General features: G+C 42.6%; 2 protein-coding genes across 2 annotated transcripts; both read left to right on the top strand.

The window, feature by feature from the left end:
• The first annotated feature begins 5,142 nt into the window (after nucleotides 1-5,142).
• On the top strand, nucleotides 5,143-13,137 carry LOC106564593 (carboxylesterase notum2). Its single transcript, XM_045707339.2, has 12 exons — nucleotides 5,143-5,279; nucleotides 5,538-5,863; nucleotides 6,390-6,442; nucleotides 7,267-7,362; nucleotides 7,567-7,627; nucleotides 7,919-8,016; nucleotides 8,122-8,224; nucleotides 8,671-8,859; nucleotides 9,071-9,171; nucleotides 9,512-9,659; nucleotides 10,552-10,599; nucleotides 12,051-13,137. The coding sequence occupies exons 2-12, from the start codon at nucleotides 5,550-5,552 to the stop codon at nucleotides 12,355-12,357; spliced, it is 1,518 nt and encodes a 505-aa protein (XP_045563295.1). The 5' UTR covers nucleotides 5,143-5,279; nucleotides 5,538-5,549; the 3' UTR covers nucleotides 12,358-13,137.
• Nucleotides 13,138-14,267: 1,130 nt separating this feature from the next.
• Nucleotides 14,268-20,041, top strand: LOC106589173 (small ribosomal subunit protein uS8). The gene is made up of 5 exons (XM_014178911.2): nucleotides 14,268-14,384; nucleotides 15,373-15,510; nucleotides 15,752-15,831; nucleotides 16,086-16,171; nucleotides 19,908-20,041. The coding sequence occupies exons 1-5, from the start codon at nucleotides 14,339-14,341 to the stop codon at nucleotides 19,999-20,001; spliced, it is 444 nt and encodes a 147-aa protein (XP_014034386.1). The 5' UTR covers nucleotides 14,268-14,338; the 3' UTR covers nucleotides 20,002-20,041.
• Nucleotides 20,042-20,294: the final 253 nt, after the last annotated feature.

Below are 20,294 nucleotides of genomic sequence, written 5' to 3'. Positions count from 1 at the left end.
ATCATCATCAGACAAGAATTGAGAATATGGTTGAAATTAAAGGTTTAATATTAACATGAATCTACTTTTACAGATTCAGGACATTAACATTAACTCCCAAGACTCCGATAGCTCTCTAATTCATTGGTGGTAGCAATCATTACGTGTGCTTGTCCTCAGCAGCCAGGCCTGGGCAGCTGTGTTGGCAGTTGGCACCCTGTGTTGTGGATCAGCTGGGAAGAGGCTTATGTGAGGGCCAAGGCCCTGCTGCCTGCTTCCCTCTGTGCGTAGTGTGACCTTGCAGGCACATACATCAGCACAGTGACAGGCTGGGTGCTCGGCCGCTCAAGCATGACTCCAAGGCCACGTTGCTGCTCCTCTGTGTCATGAGCCCCAACGACTCTTCAAGCTATTCACTGAAGCATGTCCCCAGGCCCCCCTGGGACCCTGGCAAGAGGACAATGACCTGGGCAACGGGAGACCGTTCATGGACTCAGCAGTACTCTGCTAGTACGTTTGCAAGTACAATTTCTCTGATTAATGTTGTGTTTTTGCTACTAGGTGTGCCACAGGGCTCGGTTCTTCACCCAATTAATAAATAACAAATATTCCTTAACAATGGTGTTTGCTTTCAAAGTTTCATTTGTTTTGACACTTTTAGGGTCCAGTGTATGTCGCGTCAGACAAAATTGGTATTTTATTGTGTTTTCATTGAGTTTGTTTTGGTTTATAGGGTGTTTTTTGGTAAACGGTGTGCCACAGGGCTCGGTTCAAGACTCAGATGATACATTGTTGAAACTTTTTTTTTGACAATAGTATTTGCTTTCAAAATGTCATTTGTTTTCACACCTTTAAGTTCCAGGGTTTGTTGTATGAGACCAAAGAGGCCTGTTCTTCTGAAGTCATGGATTTATACCCCCTCTCTCTGTCTTGCCTCGTTCTTTACTCACACTACAGTTGCTAGCTGGAGGATAGGGGGTGTGCAGTTCATCATCTACTGATGAAATCTGTTCTGGCAAAGATGCGCCAGGCACGCAGACGATGGGCTGAGAGGTGGGAGCATTAGATGCACCCCTCTGTGGCCTCTCGCGGACCCACCATACCTATGGGCCTACAGTATGTCATGCCACCGTGTCTATGGCCGTTACATTACCCTGCTCCTGAAGCCGATCCCGTTTTCACTGCTATCAGTCCCCACCATCCATCACGCTGAGTGGTTGACAGTTTGCAGAAGGTTGCCACGCAAGGCCTCTAAACACCTGGCTCTAGTCGAGGGCGTTGCCCACTCCACCTGTTAGTCCTCTTTAGTGGCCGTTTCACACTTTGCACCAATCCCGGTCAAGTCCCTTCTGTCGACTGGGCTGATTGAAGGGTGAGTCCTGGCAATGATGTTTCTCACTGGGCTCCATTGCTCTCCGCTGAGCCTGGCTTTCATGCAGCTCGTAAACATGCCACTCTCCTGGCTCATCAGTCACGGGCCCTCTCCCCTCACCGATGTCCTACAGCGCTGGTGACAACCCTGATATCAGGGTGATGTGGTAGCAGATTGCCAATATAAGCTCCTGTGTGGTTTGTATGTCACTGCGGCCAGTATTCACACCCACAGAGCTTCTGTATTCTGTCCTCTTACAAGTTGACTTCAAGTTGCTATGAATACTGTTCACCGGCGGACACCCATGTGGCCAGCATATGGTGGGCATTTACTGGCCGGGTGCTTGATTTTGAAGTTGTTACCTGTGGGTCATAACCTTTTCTGTGTTGTGGTGTGTCTCCATAAAATGTGGTGTATGTCAATTCTTTGATGCTCTCTGCCGACAGATATTCTGGCTCGCCATCAGCTCACTGACACTGGTGATGACACACATGCTCAGCAGACAAAGTGCCCTGGACCACCCAAGCTTTAGGTGTCTATAGCCTGACCTTGAAGATGCGTAGGGTACGTGAGAAAAAAACAACACAGGGAGAAAGTATGCCTCTTATGTGCTCAGGGGTCAAGCTTCTAACCCTGCTAGTGTTAAGTTCAGCAAGGTCTTTACGGCCTCGGCACATTCTGTGTGAGGTTATGCTAAATGTTTTTCTTTACAAGTAAAGTGCAGTAGGTAATGGAGTAGGTAATGGACCTCGGAGATGAGTGTGTGTGTCCTCACTGTGGTTTGCAGAGGCTTGGCCCCTGACCTCTAGCTGGTTCAGAGAGTTGAAAGCAACATGGGGAGCTGAGAACATTGAATGTGCTTTCGCTATTGATCTGAAGCCCGCCCGTGCGTAAAAAATGATCATCTGTCGAATCCCATATCAAAGAAAACAAAATAGCAGCAATGCCATCTCGAGCGCTCTGCTCAAGGCGTTCTAGCGAAAAGGTGATAGATTTACAACAAGTTTTTTCTTTAGTTTCTCAGCTATTTGAGGTATCTGTTAAACAGATTGTTGCATTGATTTCTGGGAAGACAGATGGTTGTGTGCATGCTTTCAAGACGACCGAAGGAATGAAGAAATTGTTCAGCTCAGTAGATCAAGTTCAGAATAGCAGTGTCATTAGATTTCATTTTATTGTTTCGACACATACGTTCTTCTCGCAGACATATTTTCACGTATGTTCCTTCTGGCATAACTTGAAAGTAAAAAAAAATGCTTTAGAAGAAGCTTTCTATTGAGAAGTGAGAATGTGAATCAGAATGAGATTTATTTTTTTAAATAATACCTTTCTTGAAAATGCCAAAGCAATAAGACTAACTATAAATGTCTGATTTTATACATAACATTTAGTTTACGAGACTAGACACACCAACATTTCTGGATATAATTGATGTCATTTCTGGATATAATTGATGTCCTTGACTAATAATGTTCTGTACTATGTATTATGTCATGTTTGACGTAGACCCCAGGAAGAGTAGCTGATGCTTTTGCAGCGGCTAATGGGATCCTAATAAATACCAGTACCAAAATACCAACATTTCTGGATATAATTTCTGTGTTGTAGATACACCTGGATTACTGTCTGCTGTAACTGTTTGGTGTATAGTGTGCAAACACAGCACAACCCATAGCCGTTTAGATGAAGGTACCCGACGCTCAGTTAAAGGAATAGTGAGAGTGTTTTGTAAGTAGTCAAAACGCTAATGGTCTAGGCTGCCTAGTGCTGCGATCAATGCTTTTGTGTCAAATATCGTATGTAACTATCCCATGCCTCTCTCCAAGTCCCCAGCCCCAGTCCCAAAATCCCCAGCCCCTATCCCAGTCCCTTAACCCCAGCCTCTCTGCTGTCTCTCCCAGTCCCAGGGCCTCGTTAAGGGACTTGATTGACACGTCAGGATGGTGTGCATTTCATTGATGAGAATTTTAGAGGCCGGGCTCGTGAACTTCTTCTGTACTGATCAGTACGTCACCCCACAGCTATCCCAGGGAGGACGTGAGATCGGTTTCAAATACCCTGTCTCTTCCCTCAGTGGCAAACCTTCTGTCCTGTCCAGGAGCCCTCAGCCCAACCTGGCCCCCACAGGAGCACAGCAAAAGGTAAAGCAGCTTGCAGCCGGTCGACTACCGCCATATCGTGTAGAACTTGGATTTACTTCTGTACTGTGCATATGCTGAGATCTGTAATATATGACTTGAGAATATATTGCATAGGGTGTAAAGGGGATTTGGGGATTTTACTGGTAATGCGTTGTTTTTTCAACAAATATTTGCCTGGAAATTATAGAGGAAGATATTACGGTCACAGTGGGTACTTTTTGGTGCTTCTGTAAACAGATTTGGTAACTACAAAATTATACATAACGTTTCATGCTTTAACGAATCCCAAAGAAACAAATTATTATTATTATTATTATTAGTAAACAACAATGTTATAACTTTACCCTATGTTATTTATATGTAAATACAGAGCCAGATAATATATGCACTGTAAAATAATCCACAACCCTCAATTGTTTTATTTCTCAATTTCCTGATGATTATCCTTATATTTGTTGTAATATTGGTTATTGGGGGTCTTTATCATTCGTATGAGTCATTTTCTAACGCTTTTAACTGTCACTTGTCCTATTCAAGTCTCACACAATATAGGCTACCCCAGCAGGTGCAGTAATAACAGCAACAGTGATTTATACTCCAGACAGTTATATTTCAAGCATTGTTTCAGTGTTTCAAGCCAGACAATGTTTTAAGATGAATAACCCTTCACGATTAGAAAAGGTTTTGATGGCAGTGTTTTGCACGCAATGCTGTTTGGATGGCTTTAGCTCGATGCTTTGCATTTTAGTTCTCTGTCATAGAATGATGATGAATTTGACTAAAAGTAAAATATATACATAGCATATTCAATTGCACATATTGTAAACTTTTAATCAATATATTTAAAAAATAATTGTATATATTATTAACATTAATAGCCTTCATTCAACACATGTTATTTTCTTATTGTTATGTTTAAACGTTTTACTGTAGTGCATTGATTTAGCAGTTTTATGAAAGCAAAGTAAAACACATATACTTCACATAACTGTTATTGCTGTCATTTGTTTCCCAACACATTTCCTTCAGTTGGCAAATTGAACATTTGAGGTACAAAGGGTAAAGTGCGGCTTGATAAACATTAATTTAGAGCTTCTATCTATATCATTATTAAGTTGGAAACCCATCGCTCAACAAGACAGCCACCACATGCTTTTGCCACGTGCATCAACCACTCTTTACCTTTGTGTATGTCCTCTGGATCTTTCAACATGAGTTCAACATACAGGGGTTATGCGGTCTTGTCGGAGTGTGTTTGACCTGCGGGATACATGGCACACAAAAGGATTATGCTGCAGATATGCCAGCCATGTAGGTGTTTAAATCAAAGCACAGGCGAACAGAGGGTAGAGGGGTGGATGAGAGGAGGGGAGAGTAGGGGGTGAGGGAGGTATAGTTTTTTCTTGTTGTGGGACTGGGTCAGGTGGGTGGATGTGTGGGTGTGGGTCGGTAGTGGGTGGGGGTGCTTGAAATATGTTCAGCAGAGCGTGTGTTATCTTTTCTCCTCGCCACTAACCATCCAACACCCTCAGCGTGTCGTCACATAGCACAGTCAGAACCTGGCAGCAGCTCAAAGGGAATGCTGGGAAATAGGATCCATATGGTGGCACTATAAAGTGCACCGCCAACCCAGAGCCTTTACCAAAAACTGGCCAAGCCGTCCTCAACGCCAGCATCCATTCACCTACAGTCTCTCCTAACCTGTCTCCTCAGTAGCACCGCTGCTCTGTTTTACCCAAGGATCCTTCCTCACACGTGACCTTCTTCAGGACTGGATACTGAAAGGGGTATGTTGATTTTCTGTGGAACTGAATGGATCCTGATTGTTATTGATCATTGCTTTAATCTCTTTTAACTTTTGAAAAGGATGTTTGGTATCTTAAGTCAATTTGCCTAACATATCATTAACCTTCATTCGTTTTGCAATGCTGGCGCCCAATTACTCTAAACCAAACTGCATCTCTCGCCTATACCATTGAGTAAGGATGGCGTGTTTCAGTGTCAGTTGAGTGTTTTATGTAGCATGTTTTGTGCTCTCCTCTTAGGCTGGATTGACTATGAAGATCCTGGGCCATGTGGTTTTCCTGCTGCTGATAGGAGGGATTTGTTGCCAGAACAACCGCAATGCCAAACCTAGTGGCAAGTCATCTAAGAAGAACCAGGGGAACCAGAACCAGGGGGCCGAGGCAGCCCAGTCGGCCCCAGAAGATGAGCCCCATCCTGGGCCAGTGGAGTCGGGCAGGGAGGGTAACTCTGGAGGTCGGGCGGCAGCCCAGCAGTCAGCTTCACAGAACAACAAGGCTTCAGATGATATGAAGCTGCATGTCCTCAAGAACACTCAGGTCACGTGCAACGATGGAACAGCGGCAGGGTAAGATGCTCTGGAAAACTATTCATTGAGGCAAATGATGGCTGTTTAGATAATAAAAAAGCTCTAGAGATTGTATTCAGGACATAAGACAATCTATCAGCAAAAATGGATGTGATAAGGAATCAAATAGTGGCGTGAAAACACTGAAATAACTATTCAGTTGTTCATGTTTTTGTGTCTATCAGTGCTATTACAGCTGTTATTACACTGAAATGTGTTTTGATATTAGATAAAGTAGTAATCGAGTCCTCAGCTATCGGCTATATAAGTTGGTGACGGCAAGTGGTAAATGGTTTTAATTACTATCAAAGGACTTTGAATTAGAGTTTGTGGTTGAACTTTGAAGAAATAAAATAATTCAGGAATTGTCACATACTTTATGGTACTTAGCATCATTTTTTTGATAAAGAGTTACAATGATGAGTGATTATGGTTGGAGGATCGGCCAACACATGACCCTATATAGCAGTGTTCTCTAGGTTTCACCATTCACAGCCCTTCATCCATGTTTATTTGTGGTCCACAGGTTTTACCTAAAGGAGTTCAAAGGGAGTAAGCGATGGCTGATATTTCTGGAAGGTGTGTATTTTAAACTCCTCTGGTTAATTTGATCTTGAGAGGTCAGCGCGTGGCATGTTTGCGTGACGCCCTCATCGGCATCTGGACCGGTGGTCATCTCCTTTCCCTTTTTCGTCTTTTTCGGCGGCTGTCTGTCACTCTGATTGGACGCCTCCTCTGGCATTCGCCCCTCCGTCGCTATAGGATATTTATGAGGATTGCGTTGTGACATCACACGTGTATTCTGAGACCTAGAACCGGATGTGTCACATCCTCTAAGAACAAACATTTCAGCCGGTTGAAATGTCCCAACGTACATATCCTACATCAGAGGTACTTTGCTGTTGGATACAGGTAAACAAGTACCAAGATGTCCACTCTTTTATACGGCAAGTATCTGATTAGGTCACAAATCCCACAGTTTGTTCATTTGTTCATTTTCTCAGCAGGTGGTATGGCTCCAAAAGACTTGACTTACATTTTATTTACATGTTAGATATGCATATACACATAGCTATGGTTAAGATTATAACTCTACCGTTAATGGACCCCAGGTGGGATTTTAGGAAGCAGTCACAGAATAGCCACATTTATATCCCTGCTGTTTCTATTCAACAGTCAATTGCCGTACATGTGCATCAGACCCCACAGACACTCCCTCACTTCGGGAGCCTGGCCAGAGGCTAGCAGATGGAGCTGCAGGTGGATGCCTCAGTTACCCTCCCTCTCCCATTCCTCCCAACCCCCATTCCTCTCAGGCCTCTGAAATGGGCTAACAAGGGGGTCTCCCTTTCTGAGCTTCTGAAACCGGATGTGAGAAGCTAATATTAGTGTCTTATTTTTAGGTGGTTGGTGCTGCTACAACAAAGACTCCTGCGATACCAGATATAAAAATATCCCGCGACTCATGACCTCATCCGACTGGCCCCAAACGCGTAAAGGTAGGTAGGGGTCCTTCTGTTTTAGAATGCATCCTCATCATCCATCATACATGTTTTACATGGGCGTCCATGTTTGGTCCCATTCCCAATATACATTGTGTCATGGGTTGTTGATTGTCATATGACATCAGTGTTGTGTCCTACTGTATGTCCAATGAGAGGTCACCACTGTCTCTGCTTGACTTTCTATTGGTTGCTTTACAGGAAGTGGAATATTGTCAGCCCAGGCGGAAGAAAACCCTCATTGGTATAACACTAATATTGTGTAAGTATGCTTGTTAACACGCCGGTTGTTTTATGTTACCGGTACATGTTGTCCTACATACTGGACTGCTAACTAAAGTTCTCAGGATCTGTGTGATTGAAGAAGCCAACTGCAGGCTGAGATGATGAATATCAAACATGACAGGTTGCTTCACAATGAGGGATGGACCTCTGATGTAGGTCCCATTAATACTATTACATATGGACATGAATACGTGTGAGAGAGTGTGTGTGTGTGTGTGTGTGAGAGAGTGTGTGGCTCTGACCCGGCTGTGTATCTCCTCTTCTGCAGATTCATCCCGTACTGCTCCAGCGACGTGTGGAGTGGCACAGGGCCCACATCCACCAAGGAGAAGAGAGGCCCGGGAAAAGAGAAGGAGAAAGATGCCAGTAGGTCCTCTCACCACCAGCAGATCCTCATTATTTTCCTCAACACCAAAGCCATTTCAATACGGTGGTTTGTTCTATTGATTGCATATCTATGTTTCCCTCCAGTTGAGTATACCTTCATGGGTTCCCTGATCATCCGTGAGGTCATCAAAGACCTAGTCCCTAAAGGCATCAAACAGGCCAAGGTTGTCATGCTGGCTGGCACAAGGTGAGTTCCTCTCCTCTGCTTTGGGTCTGTTCCCAATCTACCCCCGTTGTCTGGCACCGTCTGTCTCCGCTACCCATCTCCACACACTCACACACATTGACAGAGTGAGTCTATTTTAGGACGTCCTGTAACTGTTGTCTACCATAAAGATGTTTACGAGCCCTGCTGTCCTGTATTGGCCGTAGAGTGTGGGACAATGACATAATGTCTATTAGGGGCCTCTTCCATAAAGGAGGACACAGTTCTGGAGATTCTTCCCAGGTTAGCAACATGTTTGGTGGGACACCCTGAGGACTAAAACGAGAACACACAGTTAAGTCTGACTGTGACAGCATAGCGTTATTGTGGCTAGCTGTCGGCCATTTTGGCTCCAATTGGCAGTGTGCCAATGCGGGGAAACGGTCACAGACACAGACTTTTTACCCAGTTTCTTTGCTCCTCTGCAGTGCTGGAGGGACGGGAGTGCTACTGAACATTGAGAGGGTGTCCAGTCAGCTGGAGCAGCTGGGGGCAGAGGCCCAGGTTCGAGGCCTGGTGGATTCAGGCTGGTTTCTGGAGAGTAAACAGCAGAGGGTTCCTGACTGCCCAGACAGTGTCTCCTGCTCACCTGTAGATGCCATCAAGAGAGGACTCAAGTAAAGCACATCTGTCTCTCTCCCTTCAGCTTATCCATGTCTATAGGACCTTATAATGACAGATGCCCTGAACAAAGCATTGCATCTCATCACACTTGTAGCTTTATTTCCATTGGCTTGAAGTTCACCAATCATTTTAGCATATAACAGTTGCCCTGTCTATGTTCAATGCGCACTGGAAGCCATTATTCTCCAATGGCTGTTTTCTTAGGTTGTGGAACGGGGTGGTCCCAGACAAGTGTCGGCAGCAGTACAAGAAAGGAGAGGAGTGGCAGTGCTTCTTCAGCCACAAACTCTACTCCTCCCTGACCTGTGAGTGTCTTTACTACCTACCATCATCTTGTAAGAATGTATCTTTCATCTATCAAAGCTGAAGGGTCATGAATCAGAATGCTAGTAAACTTTATGTCCATCATGTTACCCATCAAGATACCAATAAATGTTACGTCCCTCATGTTACTCAATAAAACACTTATAGGTACAAGCAACACCCTAACTCTGTTCTCATACTGTGTGTGTGTGTGTGTGTGTGTGTGTGTGTGTGTGTGTGTGTGTGTGTGTGTGTGTGTGTGTGTGTGTGTGTGTGTGTGTGTGTGTGTGTGTGTGTGTGTGTGTGTGTGTGTGTGTGTGTGTGTGTGTGTGTGTGTCATAGCCCCTCTGTTTGTGGTGCAGTGGCTGTTTGATGAGGAGCAGTTGAGAGTGGAGAATATCTACCTGGGGGGTCAGACCCTGTCAGAACAGCAGTGGACCTACATGCAGAACCTGGGAAAGGATATCAAGAACTCACTCAAAGATGTCACGTAAGTGTGCTGCTGCAGCCACGCAAGTGACTGTGGAATGTGGTAGACATGTGACATTGAGATTGATCCATGACATATAGGCCAAGAATCAAAACAAGTAAGAGCACCTTCCTAATATTGAGTTGCACCACCTCCTTTAGCCCTCAGAACAGCCTCAATTTGTCAGGGCATGAACTTTACAAGGTGTCGAAAGCGTTCCACAGGGATGCTGGCCCATGTTGAGTCCAATGCTTCCCACAGTTCTGTCTAGTTGGCTGGATGTCGATTGGGTGGTGGACCATTCTTGATACACACAAACCCAGCAGTGTTGCAGTTCTTCACATACTCAAACCGGTGTGTCTGGCACCTACTACCATACCCTGTTCAAAGGCACTTAAATATTTTGTCTTGCCCATTCACCCTTATTTCACCTTTATTTAACCAGGTAAGCTAGTTGAGAACAAGTTCTCATTTACAACTGCGACCTAGCCAAGCTAAAGCAAAGCAGTGCGACACAAACAACAACACAGAGTTACACATGGAATAAACAAGCGTACAGTCAATAACACAATAGGAAAAAAAATGGCACACATACACAATCCATGTTTAAATTTTCTCAAGGCTTAAAAAAAGTTATTAACCTGTCTCCTCCCATTCAGCTACACTGATTGAAGTGGATTTAACAAGTGACATCAATAAGGGATCATAGCTTTCACCTGGATTCACCTGGTCAGTCTATGTCATGGAAAGACCAGGTGTTCTTAATGTTTTGTACTGTCAGTGTATACTATTGATCAGCTGAAATGGAAGATTAACAAAAATGAATCAACAGCAATATTCTCCACATGTTCCCAACACTATCAAAGATTTCACGCTGCTCAGTGCTGACGTTATGCTGTGGTGTGTGTTGCAGGGCTGTGTTCGCACCCTCCTGCCTGTCCCACACATTGGTCACTAAAAGGTAAGGACATCTGACTCCCTGGGGGCCCCGAAAAGCACATCCACTGTCCCATCTACCCCTCACCCCTACCCTGACCCATCTCTACCCAGTGAGCTCATGCTACTCTTTTTGTGTAGCTCGTTCATCAAACCGCATTCTGCGTGTCACTGAATGACATTTCACACTTTCACTAACCCCCCAGCACGCTTTACACACACACAAGCACCCACGCACCCACACGCACGCACGCACACACCCACCCACCCACCCACACACACGCACCCATCCACCCACTTATCTCCCTCTCTAGCTTTAAGCACCATCTGTCAGAGCAGCTCACAGATTACTGCACCTGTACATAGCCCATCTATAATTAGCCCAAACAACTACCTCTTCCCCTACTGATTTATTTATTTATTTTGCTCCTTTGCACTCCAGTATTTCTACTTTGCACATTCATCCACTGCAAATCTACCATTCCAGTGTTTTACTTGCTATATTGTATTTACTTTGCCACCATGTTCATTTATTTATTTTGCTCCTTTGCACCCCAATATTTCTACTTTGCACATTCATCCACTGCAAATCTACCAATCCAGTGTTTTAATTGCTATATTGTATTTTACCGTGGCCTTTTTATTGCCTTTACCTCCCTTATCTCACCTCATTTGCTCACATTGTATATAGACTTGTTTTTGTTCTGTATTATTGACTGTATGTTTGTTTTACTCCATGTGCATCTCTGTGTTGTTGTATGTGTCGAACTGCTTTGCTTTATCTTGGCCAGGTTGCAGTTGTAAATGAGAACTTGTTCTCAACTTGCCTACCTGGTTAAATAAAGGTGAAATAAATAAATAAATAAAAATCCACAAACGTGCACAAACTCAGCCCTTAAAGCAAGCAAACGCATACAGACTTAAAAGGGAACACACACAGACACACACTCATAAAATCACGCATACTTAACACACACACCTCTCCAGCTGGACATAGGGTCAGTGACAGGGCAGAAGGTGGAGCCTATGTTACAGTAAAGGGCAGGGTTGGAGATGGGAGGAGCTGGTTGCCTAATCATACTAGTGTGTGGTAGGTGGATCATATTTTCACAGTTTTGTAATCTAATGCAGGGCTATGTTGGTGGTTATGGTGGTGGTATTGGAGGCTGAACACAAGGAGGGCACAGCTGGGGTACCAATTGAGACACAGCCTGCCAAGGCAAACTGCTTGTGAGAAGATACAGGGCTCAAGTGGCACAACACGCTCTCTCTCTTCTCACAGTAACCTACTTCAATCATCTCCCCTTTCTCTGGCACCCATTCACTCCCGCTCCTCTCTCTCTCTCTCTCTCTCTCTCTCTCTCTCTCCCTTCCCCTCTCTCTCTCTCTCTCTCTCCCTCCCTTTCTCTCTCTCTCTCTCTCTCTCTCTCTCTCTCTCTCTCTCTCCCTCCCCCTCTCCCTCGTTCTTTATATTAGTAACTGGATGACGTTTCAAGTCAAAGGCACCTCCCTGCCCCGGGCTCTGCAGTGCTGGGATAAGAGTTTCCAAGAAGCCAACCGTAACAGCAAGACCCCCCTGAAGGGCTGTCCCTTCCACCTGATCGACACCTGCCACTGGCCCCAGTGCAACCCCACCTGCCCAGCCTTGGTGGACCAGGCCACCCAGCAGGAGCTCACCCTGCTCCAGATGTTAGTGGGCATGGGCCTGGACCTCCAGAAACTAGGCCTGGACCTCAGGAGGGACAGTAGCTCTATAACTAGCATGGTCAGTAACGGTGGCTAAGACAAGGAGTATAGAAGCCCACTCTCTGGCTTAGTAAAGGGTCATTTTTTATGAGTTATGACGTAACCATGAAAGGTACAGAATCTGGTTACTTCTCTTGTGCCGCTCAGCCATTCCATTGTGCTCCACTGTTACCATGCCGTCTTGACCGGTGGGTATGTCACTGGGCTTACAGTATGTCTGTCTGTAACGTTACAGTTTGCCTCCAGGATCCCTCCTGGACAGTTTAAAGAGGGGAGGGGAGTGATTCCAGTTTACCCCTGGGTTGTGTCTCACATTTGATTTGATTCAAGGGAGAACGAGGAGTGCCAGGTACCTGTAGCTAACCAGTCAGACACCAAACCTGCAACACACTTTCACCCAATTACATGTACTATACAAAACTTCAACAACATTTTGTGAAGTGAAACGTACTGCTTTTGAGGATTTTTGAATAAGCTATTGGCACATTTGATCATCTTGCCAACATAGGACTGGTACAGTATTCAGAGGAAATGTACATTTTAATGTAGATGATTGACTGGAAGGATATATTAAATGAGTCTGCTATTTTAGATCCATGTCCAAGCTCAAACACTGCCAGAGAATGAAGGACTGTCATGCAAGGACACTTGCAGTGCCAAGACCATTCTCTAACTTTTATTGAATGTGTTCTACACACACACACACACACACACACACACACACACACGCACACACGCGCACACACGCACACACACACACACAGCCTACAGTTTATATTGCCCACATTTCTACTGCTGCTGCAATTACAACGTTGACTTTATATATATATATATATATATATATATATATATATATATATATATATATATATTTTTGATATGCATGTGAAGTAAGGGATGTTTGATCTTGCAAAAGTGGCCCAAATGAAGAGTAATTGTCATGCTTTATAATATTGTATATTATCAAGAGAAGGTCGTGACCATCTCTTCTTTCTTTGAGTTTACCGTGAAGTGTGTTTGAACCTAATGTATCTTCCCATGGGCCCTTTTAAGTGATGTTTCCTCTTCAAAAACACTGTAGTCGATACTACTCAGCTAGTGTGTCATGTACTGTAATATCAACATAATTTACATCATTAAAGATTCATTTAATGTGATTATATCTAATCTATTGTATGGTAATTATAATCAGAATTGTTTGATTTGCTACTGTTTAAAATTGTATGTAATGAACCCTATTTTGCTTGAAATATTTACCTTGTAAACAGAACTATAACTTGACAGGCATTATATAGTGGATGTATGTTGAATTGAATACAGAACAATAAATAAAAGGTTGGATTATCCTTGAAAACCTGTTCAGAGTGAGCTTTGTTACTTTTTCTTTGATTGAACCTCCTGTCATTAAATCATTATTTTAAATTCGTCCTCAAATTCTAAAGCTCTGAGATGAAAGAAAAACCTCCAAGTTTCAATAAAGCATAATCTACTCGGTAGGCCTACTGGTAAAACATCATACTGTATTTATTTCCCACACTCCAACCACTAGTTGGCGATCTTTTAGATTTTAACCAAAGCCCCACATAAGATACTATAGTTTGAAAAGGGATTACAGACTCCCCAACTACTACTGTAAATATGAAAAGAGCGACATCAGAGATGTTTCAGAAAGGCTGTAATATGTTTTGGACGTTTACATTTTCTTACCGACACATTTAAAAAATGTTGGTAGATTTGTCTTTAATGTAGACATCTCTATTTCTTGCACAAATGTAATCAGCAACATGAATTGAATGCTTCTGTTTTATCAACTTGGAAGTTTGTTTGCATTAGACTAAAGGGAAAATAAAGTAATGAGACTAAAATAAGGATGCATTTGCATCTAAATCACTGAATAAATATAATATATATATTTAATTATCAACCTTATTTTGTATCAAGTTTTCATAAACCCAGTGGTTTTCAGCTGGTGATCGCGTGAACTAGTCGTAAAAAATCTTAGTTTTTGCCCACAATGCATGGCTAGGTCTTCCTACTTCCTCTTTCCGCCATATTGCAGAACCGGTAAGGCCCCCTTCTAAAATCTCATTGTCAATCTTCCCCAAATCTAACCCATCCAGCCGTCTAAAACACAATTTATGAAATTATATAAACGTTTAATAATGTACTAATGTCATGAAATGGTTATTGTGTCGATATGTTGTGAGATGTTGGTGGTTTGCCTTGTGATTCGTTTTGTCCCCATCACTGTCCATTTTACTGGTGTGTTTTGTCGGTAGCTAGAGCATATGAATAAAACCCGACAATTAATACTGCTAGGTTAATTACGTTGTGTTCTTAAGTAGTCGACAAATTTGCTTTATTGTCAAGATATGGTATAAATGTTAATAGTGCAGTTTGGTTGGCCAACCAAGTCTTCTAGCTAGCTTGGCCCGTACATGTAGACCTTCCATGCGTGGTAGACAGTCACGATGGTGGTGGTTAAACGTGTTTGCATGGTCGTGCAAACCTCTTCTAATTTCTTATCAAAGGACCCAACGTTTGTCCCAGTTTTAAAGTTGTTGGTGCTAGCGTTAGCCATTGGAATGTTATGTCTTGACCAGTGAAATGTAGACGGTTAGCTCTAACCAGATAATTTGGCTAGCTAGCATAATGTCTATCGAGGTTGCTACCTTAGTATGTAGCCTTCTATTTTCTTCACCAAAGTAACCACGTAACGTTAGCTAACCAGCTAGTTGGGCAATACTTTGCTAGGCAATATCTTGGCTGACGTTAGGTAAACCTATACTCAAATTGTCATTGCATACTCAATGGTGTCCATCTATCTACATTTGAGCTAGCTTACAATCAGTTTATTGGCTGGCTTATTTGTCAAATCAATAGCTAGCTAGACTAGGCAGCTAACGTTAGCTTGCCAGTTTTCACAGGATGTTATTAGGAGAACAAACCACTATTAGACTGAATGTTTACTATTAACTAGTTAGCTGGGCAGTAGTTGGCTACCTTACAACTCCTGAACTAATTAGCTTTTTTATGTATCTCTGATCGACAGGCATCATGGTGCGCATGAACGTTCTTGCGGATGCGCTCAAAAGCATCAACAATGCTGAGAAACGTGGGAAACGCCAGGTTCTGATCCGGCCGTGTTCGAAGGTCATTGTACGTTTCCTGACCGTCATGATGAAGCACGGTGAGTTACTGAAATGTATCATCTGTTTTGTAAGTGGTATGGGTCCAGTCAAGGGGGAGGTCAACAAGATGTGCAGGTGTCAGTTACAGGTAGGACCATGAGCCTGCATAACCCGCTTCCCTCCAGGAGGGGAATTGCATACCCCTGGTTGAGGGATCTGAATTCGAGGCCTGTAACATCCTGTCGACAATGCTGTGTGTCTGTACTTGGTTTTGATTCCCTGCCTCCCTTGTCTCCCCAGGTTACATTGGTGAGTTTGAGATCATCGACGACCACAGAGCTGGGAAAATTGTCGTCAATCTCACTGGCAGGCTGAACAAGGTATACATTTTTTTTTACTTTCAATATACTGCATCACAAGGACTACCATCAGACCTTTTGAGTGCCATTCTACTTCATTTTACGCATCTTTTGTATTGGGGTAGATTGATAGACTATCTGAGCCCCCTGTTTTGCTCATCTTCTCTGACATGTTTTTTTCCCCTGCTCATATTCTGCATTGTGGCATTATCAGCCTACCTGCATAATTGTATATTTGAATCTGTCACTTCTAATCTTTCTTTTGCTCATTTCAGTGTGGTGTGATCAGCCCTCGTTTTGACCTCCAGTTGAAGGATCTGGAGAAGTGGCAGAACAACCTCCTGCCCTCAAGACAGTTCGGGTGAGAATCAGTCAGCAGCACCCTAATGGTGGCATGAATGTTGGAGTGGCCGTATCACGGTTGTGCAGTGGAACTTTGTGAACAGGGAGGTATTGGTCAGTGGCGACTTTTTTTGCTGTGGTGTTTCACGTATGAATGCATCTCTTGATGTCGTGTTAATGTGCTCCTTTGGGGTGTATAAAATTATGCCCCGAGTTTCACAGACTTTAAATCTCTAAACGTTTATTTGGATGTCAAAGCAACTAAACTAATCACCTTTTATTTCCGTGCCTGAATGTTCAGCTTCTGATAATATTGAGAGCAAGCAAATGCAGCATTAGTCAAATATTTATTGATGCTGGGAGCTGGCTGGGTTGGAGATTGGAACTGTCCTTGAAATGCACTTTCTTTGAAAAGATGAGGGGAGCCTGGGCAACGGGAACTAAAACCTTTATCCTAAGTCGGGGATGGGCAACTTGGGTCCCTGGGACTGAGTGTCCTCTGTGTGCTCCCACTTTCTACTGAATCCATCCATGGAAATATGATTGCTGCAGCCTCTTGAACAGAATTTGACCTGCATGTAGGAAAGGGGGTGAATATGGTTGAATGTTTGAGTATGTTCTGACAATATCACTATGCGCATGAAATTGCTCTCAGCTTTACTTAAGTCCAATGGTGGATGTAGTGAGGGCACGGTCACAGATTTATTGATATGTGTGGACTGATAAATCCAATGGGTGTGTCACAATGACTCGTCCGCAACTATGGGGGAAAACCGACTGGGCTGGCTTAGGTTGTTGACATGTGGACTGTATTTTGTCTCCAATGTTTATTGAAAACCTACATTTGCACAATAAGCACTTGTCTCTCAAATACATTGTTACAGTGGTTGGCTAGCTAGCGAACTTTAGCCATTAGCAATGACGTGAAATCAGTCAAAACACCTCAACAAGACATGGCATCAAGAATGAGATGAACTAGCTGAAACAAGTCACGATTCCCCACAGGGCAGTTTCTTGTCATTCTTGCTAGCTATCTGGCCTTCCACAACAATGCCTGGACTTCTGCCCCATTTAAAGCATGTGCATTTTCTTGCCATTGTCAGCTAACCCATCTATAGTTGGCACATTTTGGCATTCCTTCTGTGACGTTTACCTGTGTCAGTCTGCCATAGAAAACCTTTGAAGGCTACAGGCGGAAAAGTCATGCTATTTGTATTTGAGCAATATAATTGGCAGTTCATTCAACTTCAACTCGCAACTTCTTGAACTTGGCCGTACATGAGGCGTTCACGTGGCACACAAACTGTCCAGAGTAGAAATAAGCATTTATCAAGCCACTCGCTGCGCTTATTTGTTTTAGGGAAAGTGATTTACAAAAGTAAACCAATACTGAAAAAAATTTGCAATAGGTTGGCTAATGGCAACTATTGATAGTCTGCAAAAAGAAAGCTACAAAGAGACACCTAGCATTCGTCTTGGCCTGCTGTAGCCATGTCAATATCTCTTTTGAAAAGCCCTCATCTTAAAGGGGCAACGTCCTATTCCTTAAATTGATGTACTTTAGAAACATTTTTATATAATTAATGCAATTTTAAAGAATAGAATGTCTTGCATTGCTACATTATATTACACAGCTTTTTATTATATGCCATCATAACTAAATGCAGCCTAATACTAGCTAAATAGAGCGAAAGCATGTCAACCTAGGTCCTGCATGAGTCTAATGCATTTATAAACTACCCCATATCCAGGCCAGTGAGGGGAAAAGGGTTTGTGTTGGACCCTGGTTGGTGCTCATTTGATGTGACTTAGCGCACTTATATGGTTTGCGCCATTGTAGATGGACTGAATTTTGGCAACATGGTCAGGGTTCGTAAGGTCATGAAAATCCTGGAAAGGACATGGAATTTTAAAATAGTGTTTTCCAGGATCCCAAAAGTTTAGGGCAAGTTTGAGTTGTATTTCTGTTAATGCAATTGGTTTAGGAATGGTATAAATATTTTATCAATCAAATAAAAATGTACATCAGACAGAATCAGAATTACACTTAAGCGTGTCTGAGTTTGCGAGCATCACCTGCATGTGTGAGAAGTGTGGGCTGTTGCTCAAGGAGAGAGACAGTTAAACATTGCAGCAGCAGGTAGGCCTAGTCTATAAAATATGACCGAAAACAGACTAGGTAGCCAATTCCAAACATCTTGTACCCTCTAATGGTTTAGCAAAGAATAGCATGTATTAATGTTTTTATCATGTTCCAAAAAACTTTCCTCAGACGCTTGCGAATAAGGCCATGCAAAGTTGATTCACTTAACAATTTGTTTCATTTCAATTATTTTTGAAGAAACAAATGATTCACTTTGCCATTGTATTAGTTGGGATTCGAATCAAGATTATTTGTGAATCCTTAACATTCATTTTAGGAACTTGTTTTGTATATACTTCCAGTTGATTTGGGCCTCCAATGTATGGGACATTGAAACTCAATAGATGCTAGACTCCCTGCAAAGTAAACACTTCTAAGATAAATATGACTAAACTCGAAAAGCTACATTTCCTGAAGAAATGTTGTGGGGTTGATTCAGATGAATAAAACGATTAGTAGCCTACATAGCCATTTGATATATTGAATGAGCAAATGTATTTCAAAAGGCATGAGCCATATTTGGTTGTAATGTTTTTCATAAAGGGTGGTCGACCATCCTCCAGGAGAGCTAATGGGTGTGCGGGCTTTTATTCCAGTCCCCCTGTATGACTTCATAACGTTTGTTGCCTCTAAAAGTAAAGATTGGATGTGATTTGGATAGTGACTATCAGGAATAGTTTTACTGCCTTGATGCATTTCTTGTGTTAGGCTTCACTCTGTACATCCACATGCATTGCTTGTTGTGTTAGGCTTCACTCTGTACATCCACATGCATTGCTTGTTGTGTTAGGCTTCACTCTGTACATCCACATGCATTGCTTGTTGTGTTAGGCTTCACTCTGTACATCCACATGCATTGCTTGTTGTGTTAGGCTTCACTCTGTACATCCACATGCATTGCTTGTTGTGTTAGGCTTCACTCTGTACATCCACATGCATTGCTTGTTGTGTTAGGCTTCACTCTGTACATCCACATGCATTGCTTGTTGTGTTAGGCTTCACTCTGTACATCCACATGCATTGCTTGTTGTGTTAGGCTTCACTCTGTACATCCACATGCATTGCTTGTTGTGTTAGGCTTCACTCTGTACATCCACATGCATTGCTTGTTGTGTTAGGCTTCACTCTGTACATCCACATGCATTGCTTGTTGTAATAGGCTTCACTCTGTACATCCACATGCATTGCTTGTGATAGGCTTCACTCTGTACATCCACATGCATTGCTTGATTGGAAAAGCATTTAATGTTTAGGATCATATTGGCCTCCATACAATATAAATGTAGGCTACATAGTTACTGCTGAAAAGTGATCCTGGTTCAGGAGTGGAGAGCAATACAGTACCTTAAAAACCCCTCTGTAGTTTTCAGTTGTCTTGATACGGTAATGATGGTCTGCAATTGGTTTATAGCAGCTGTTTGAAGGGTGAGGTTAGGAAATGCTTGCTTAAGTGTTGTATGGCATCAAGTTTTCCTGGTGTTTCATGGTCTTTGTCTATTAATGTTAAATGTACTTTTGTTGTAGAATTTCCCTACTGCTTGCCATTAATTTAGTTCTGCCTGTTGTGAATGTTTATAAACTCATGTCTTACACACCTTGTCTGTTTCTTCAGATACATTGTGCTGACCACCTCAGCTGGCATCATGGACCACGAAGAAGCCAGACGGAAACACACAGGAGGGAAAATTCTTGGATTCTTTTTCTAAAATGTAAAGAACTGCAAAATAAAACACCAAATCCAGTGGACTGGACTTTGTAATTTGTCTTATTAGATTGCTACAGTCAAAAGCTCTTTATGTATTGGTACAATGAGAATGAAGAATGAGTCATTTATTTATATATATATATATATATATATATATATATATATATATATATATATATATATATATATATATATATATATATATATATACACACACACTGAACAAAAATATAAACGTGACTATTTCAAAGGTTTTACTGAGTTAGTTCATATAAGGAAATCAGTGAATTGAAA

This window comes from Salmo salar, chromosome 02, assembly GCF_965601325.2.
Source record: "Salmo salar chromosome 02, fSalSal1, whole genome shotgun sequence".
NCBI lineage: Eukaryota > Metazoa > Chordata > Actinopteri > Salmoniformes > Salmonidae > Salmo > Salmo salar.
This window is presented reverse-complemented; position numbering and strand designations above follow the sequence as displayed.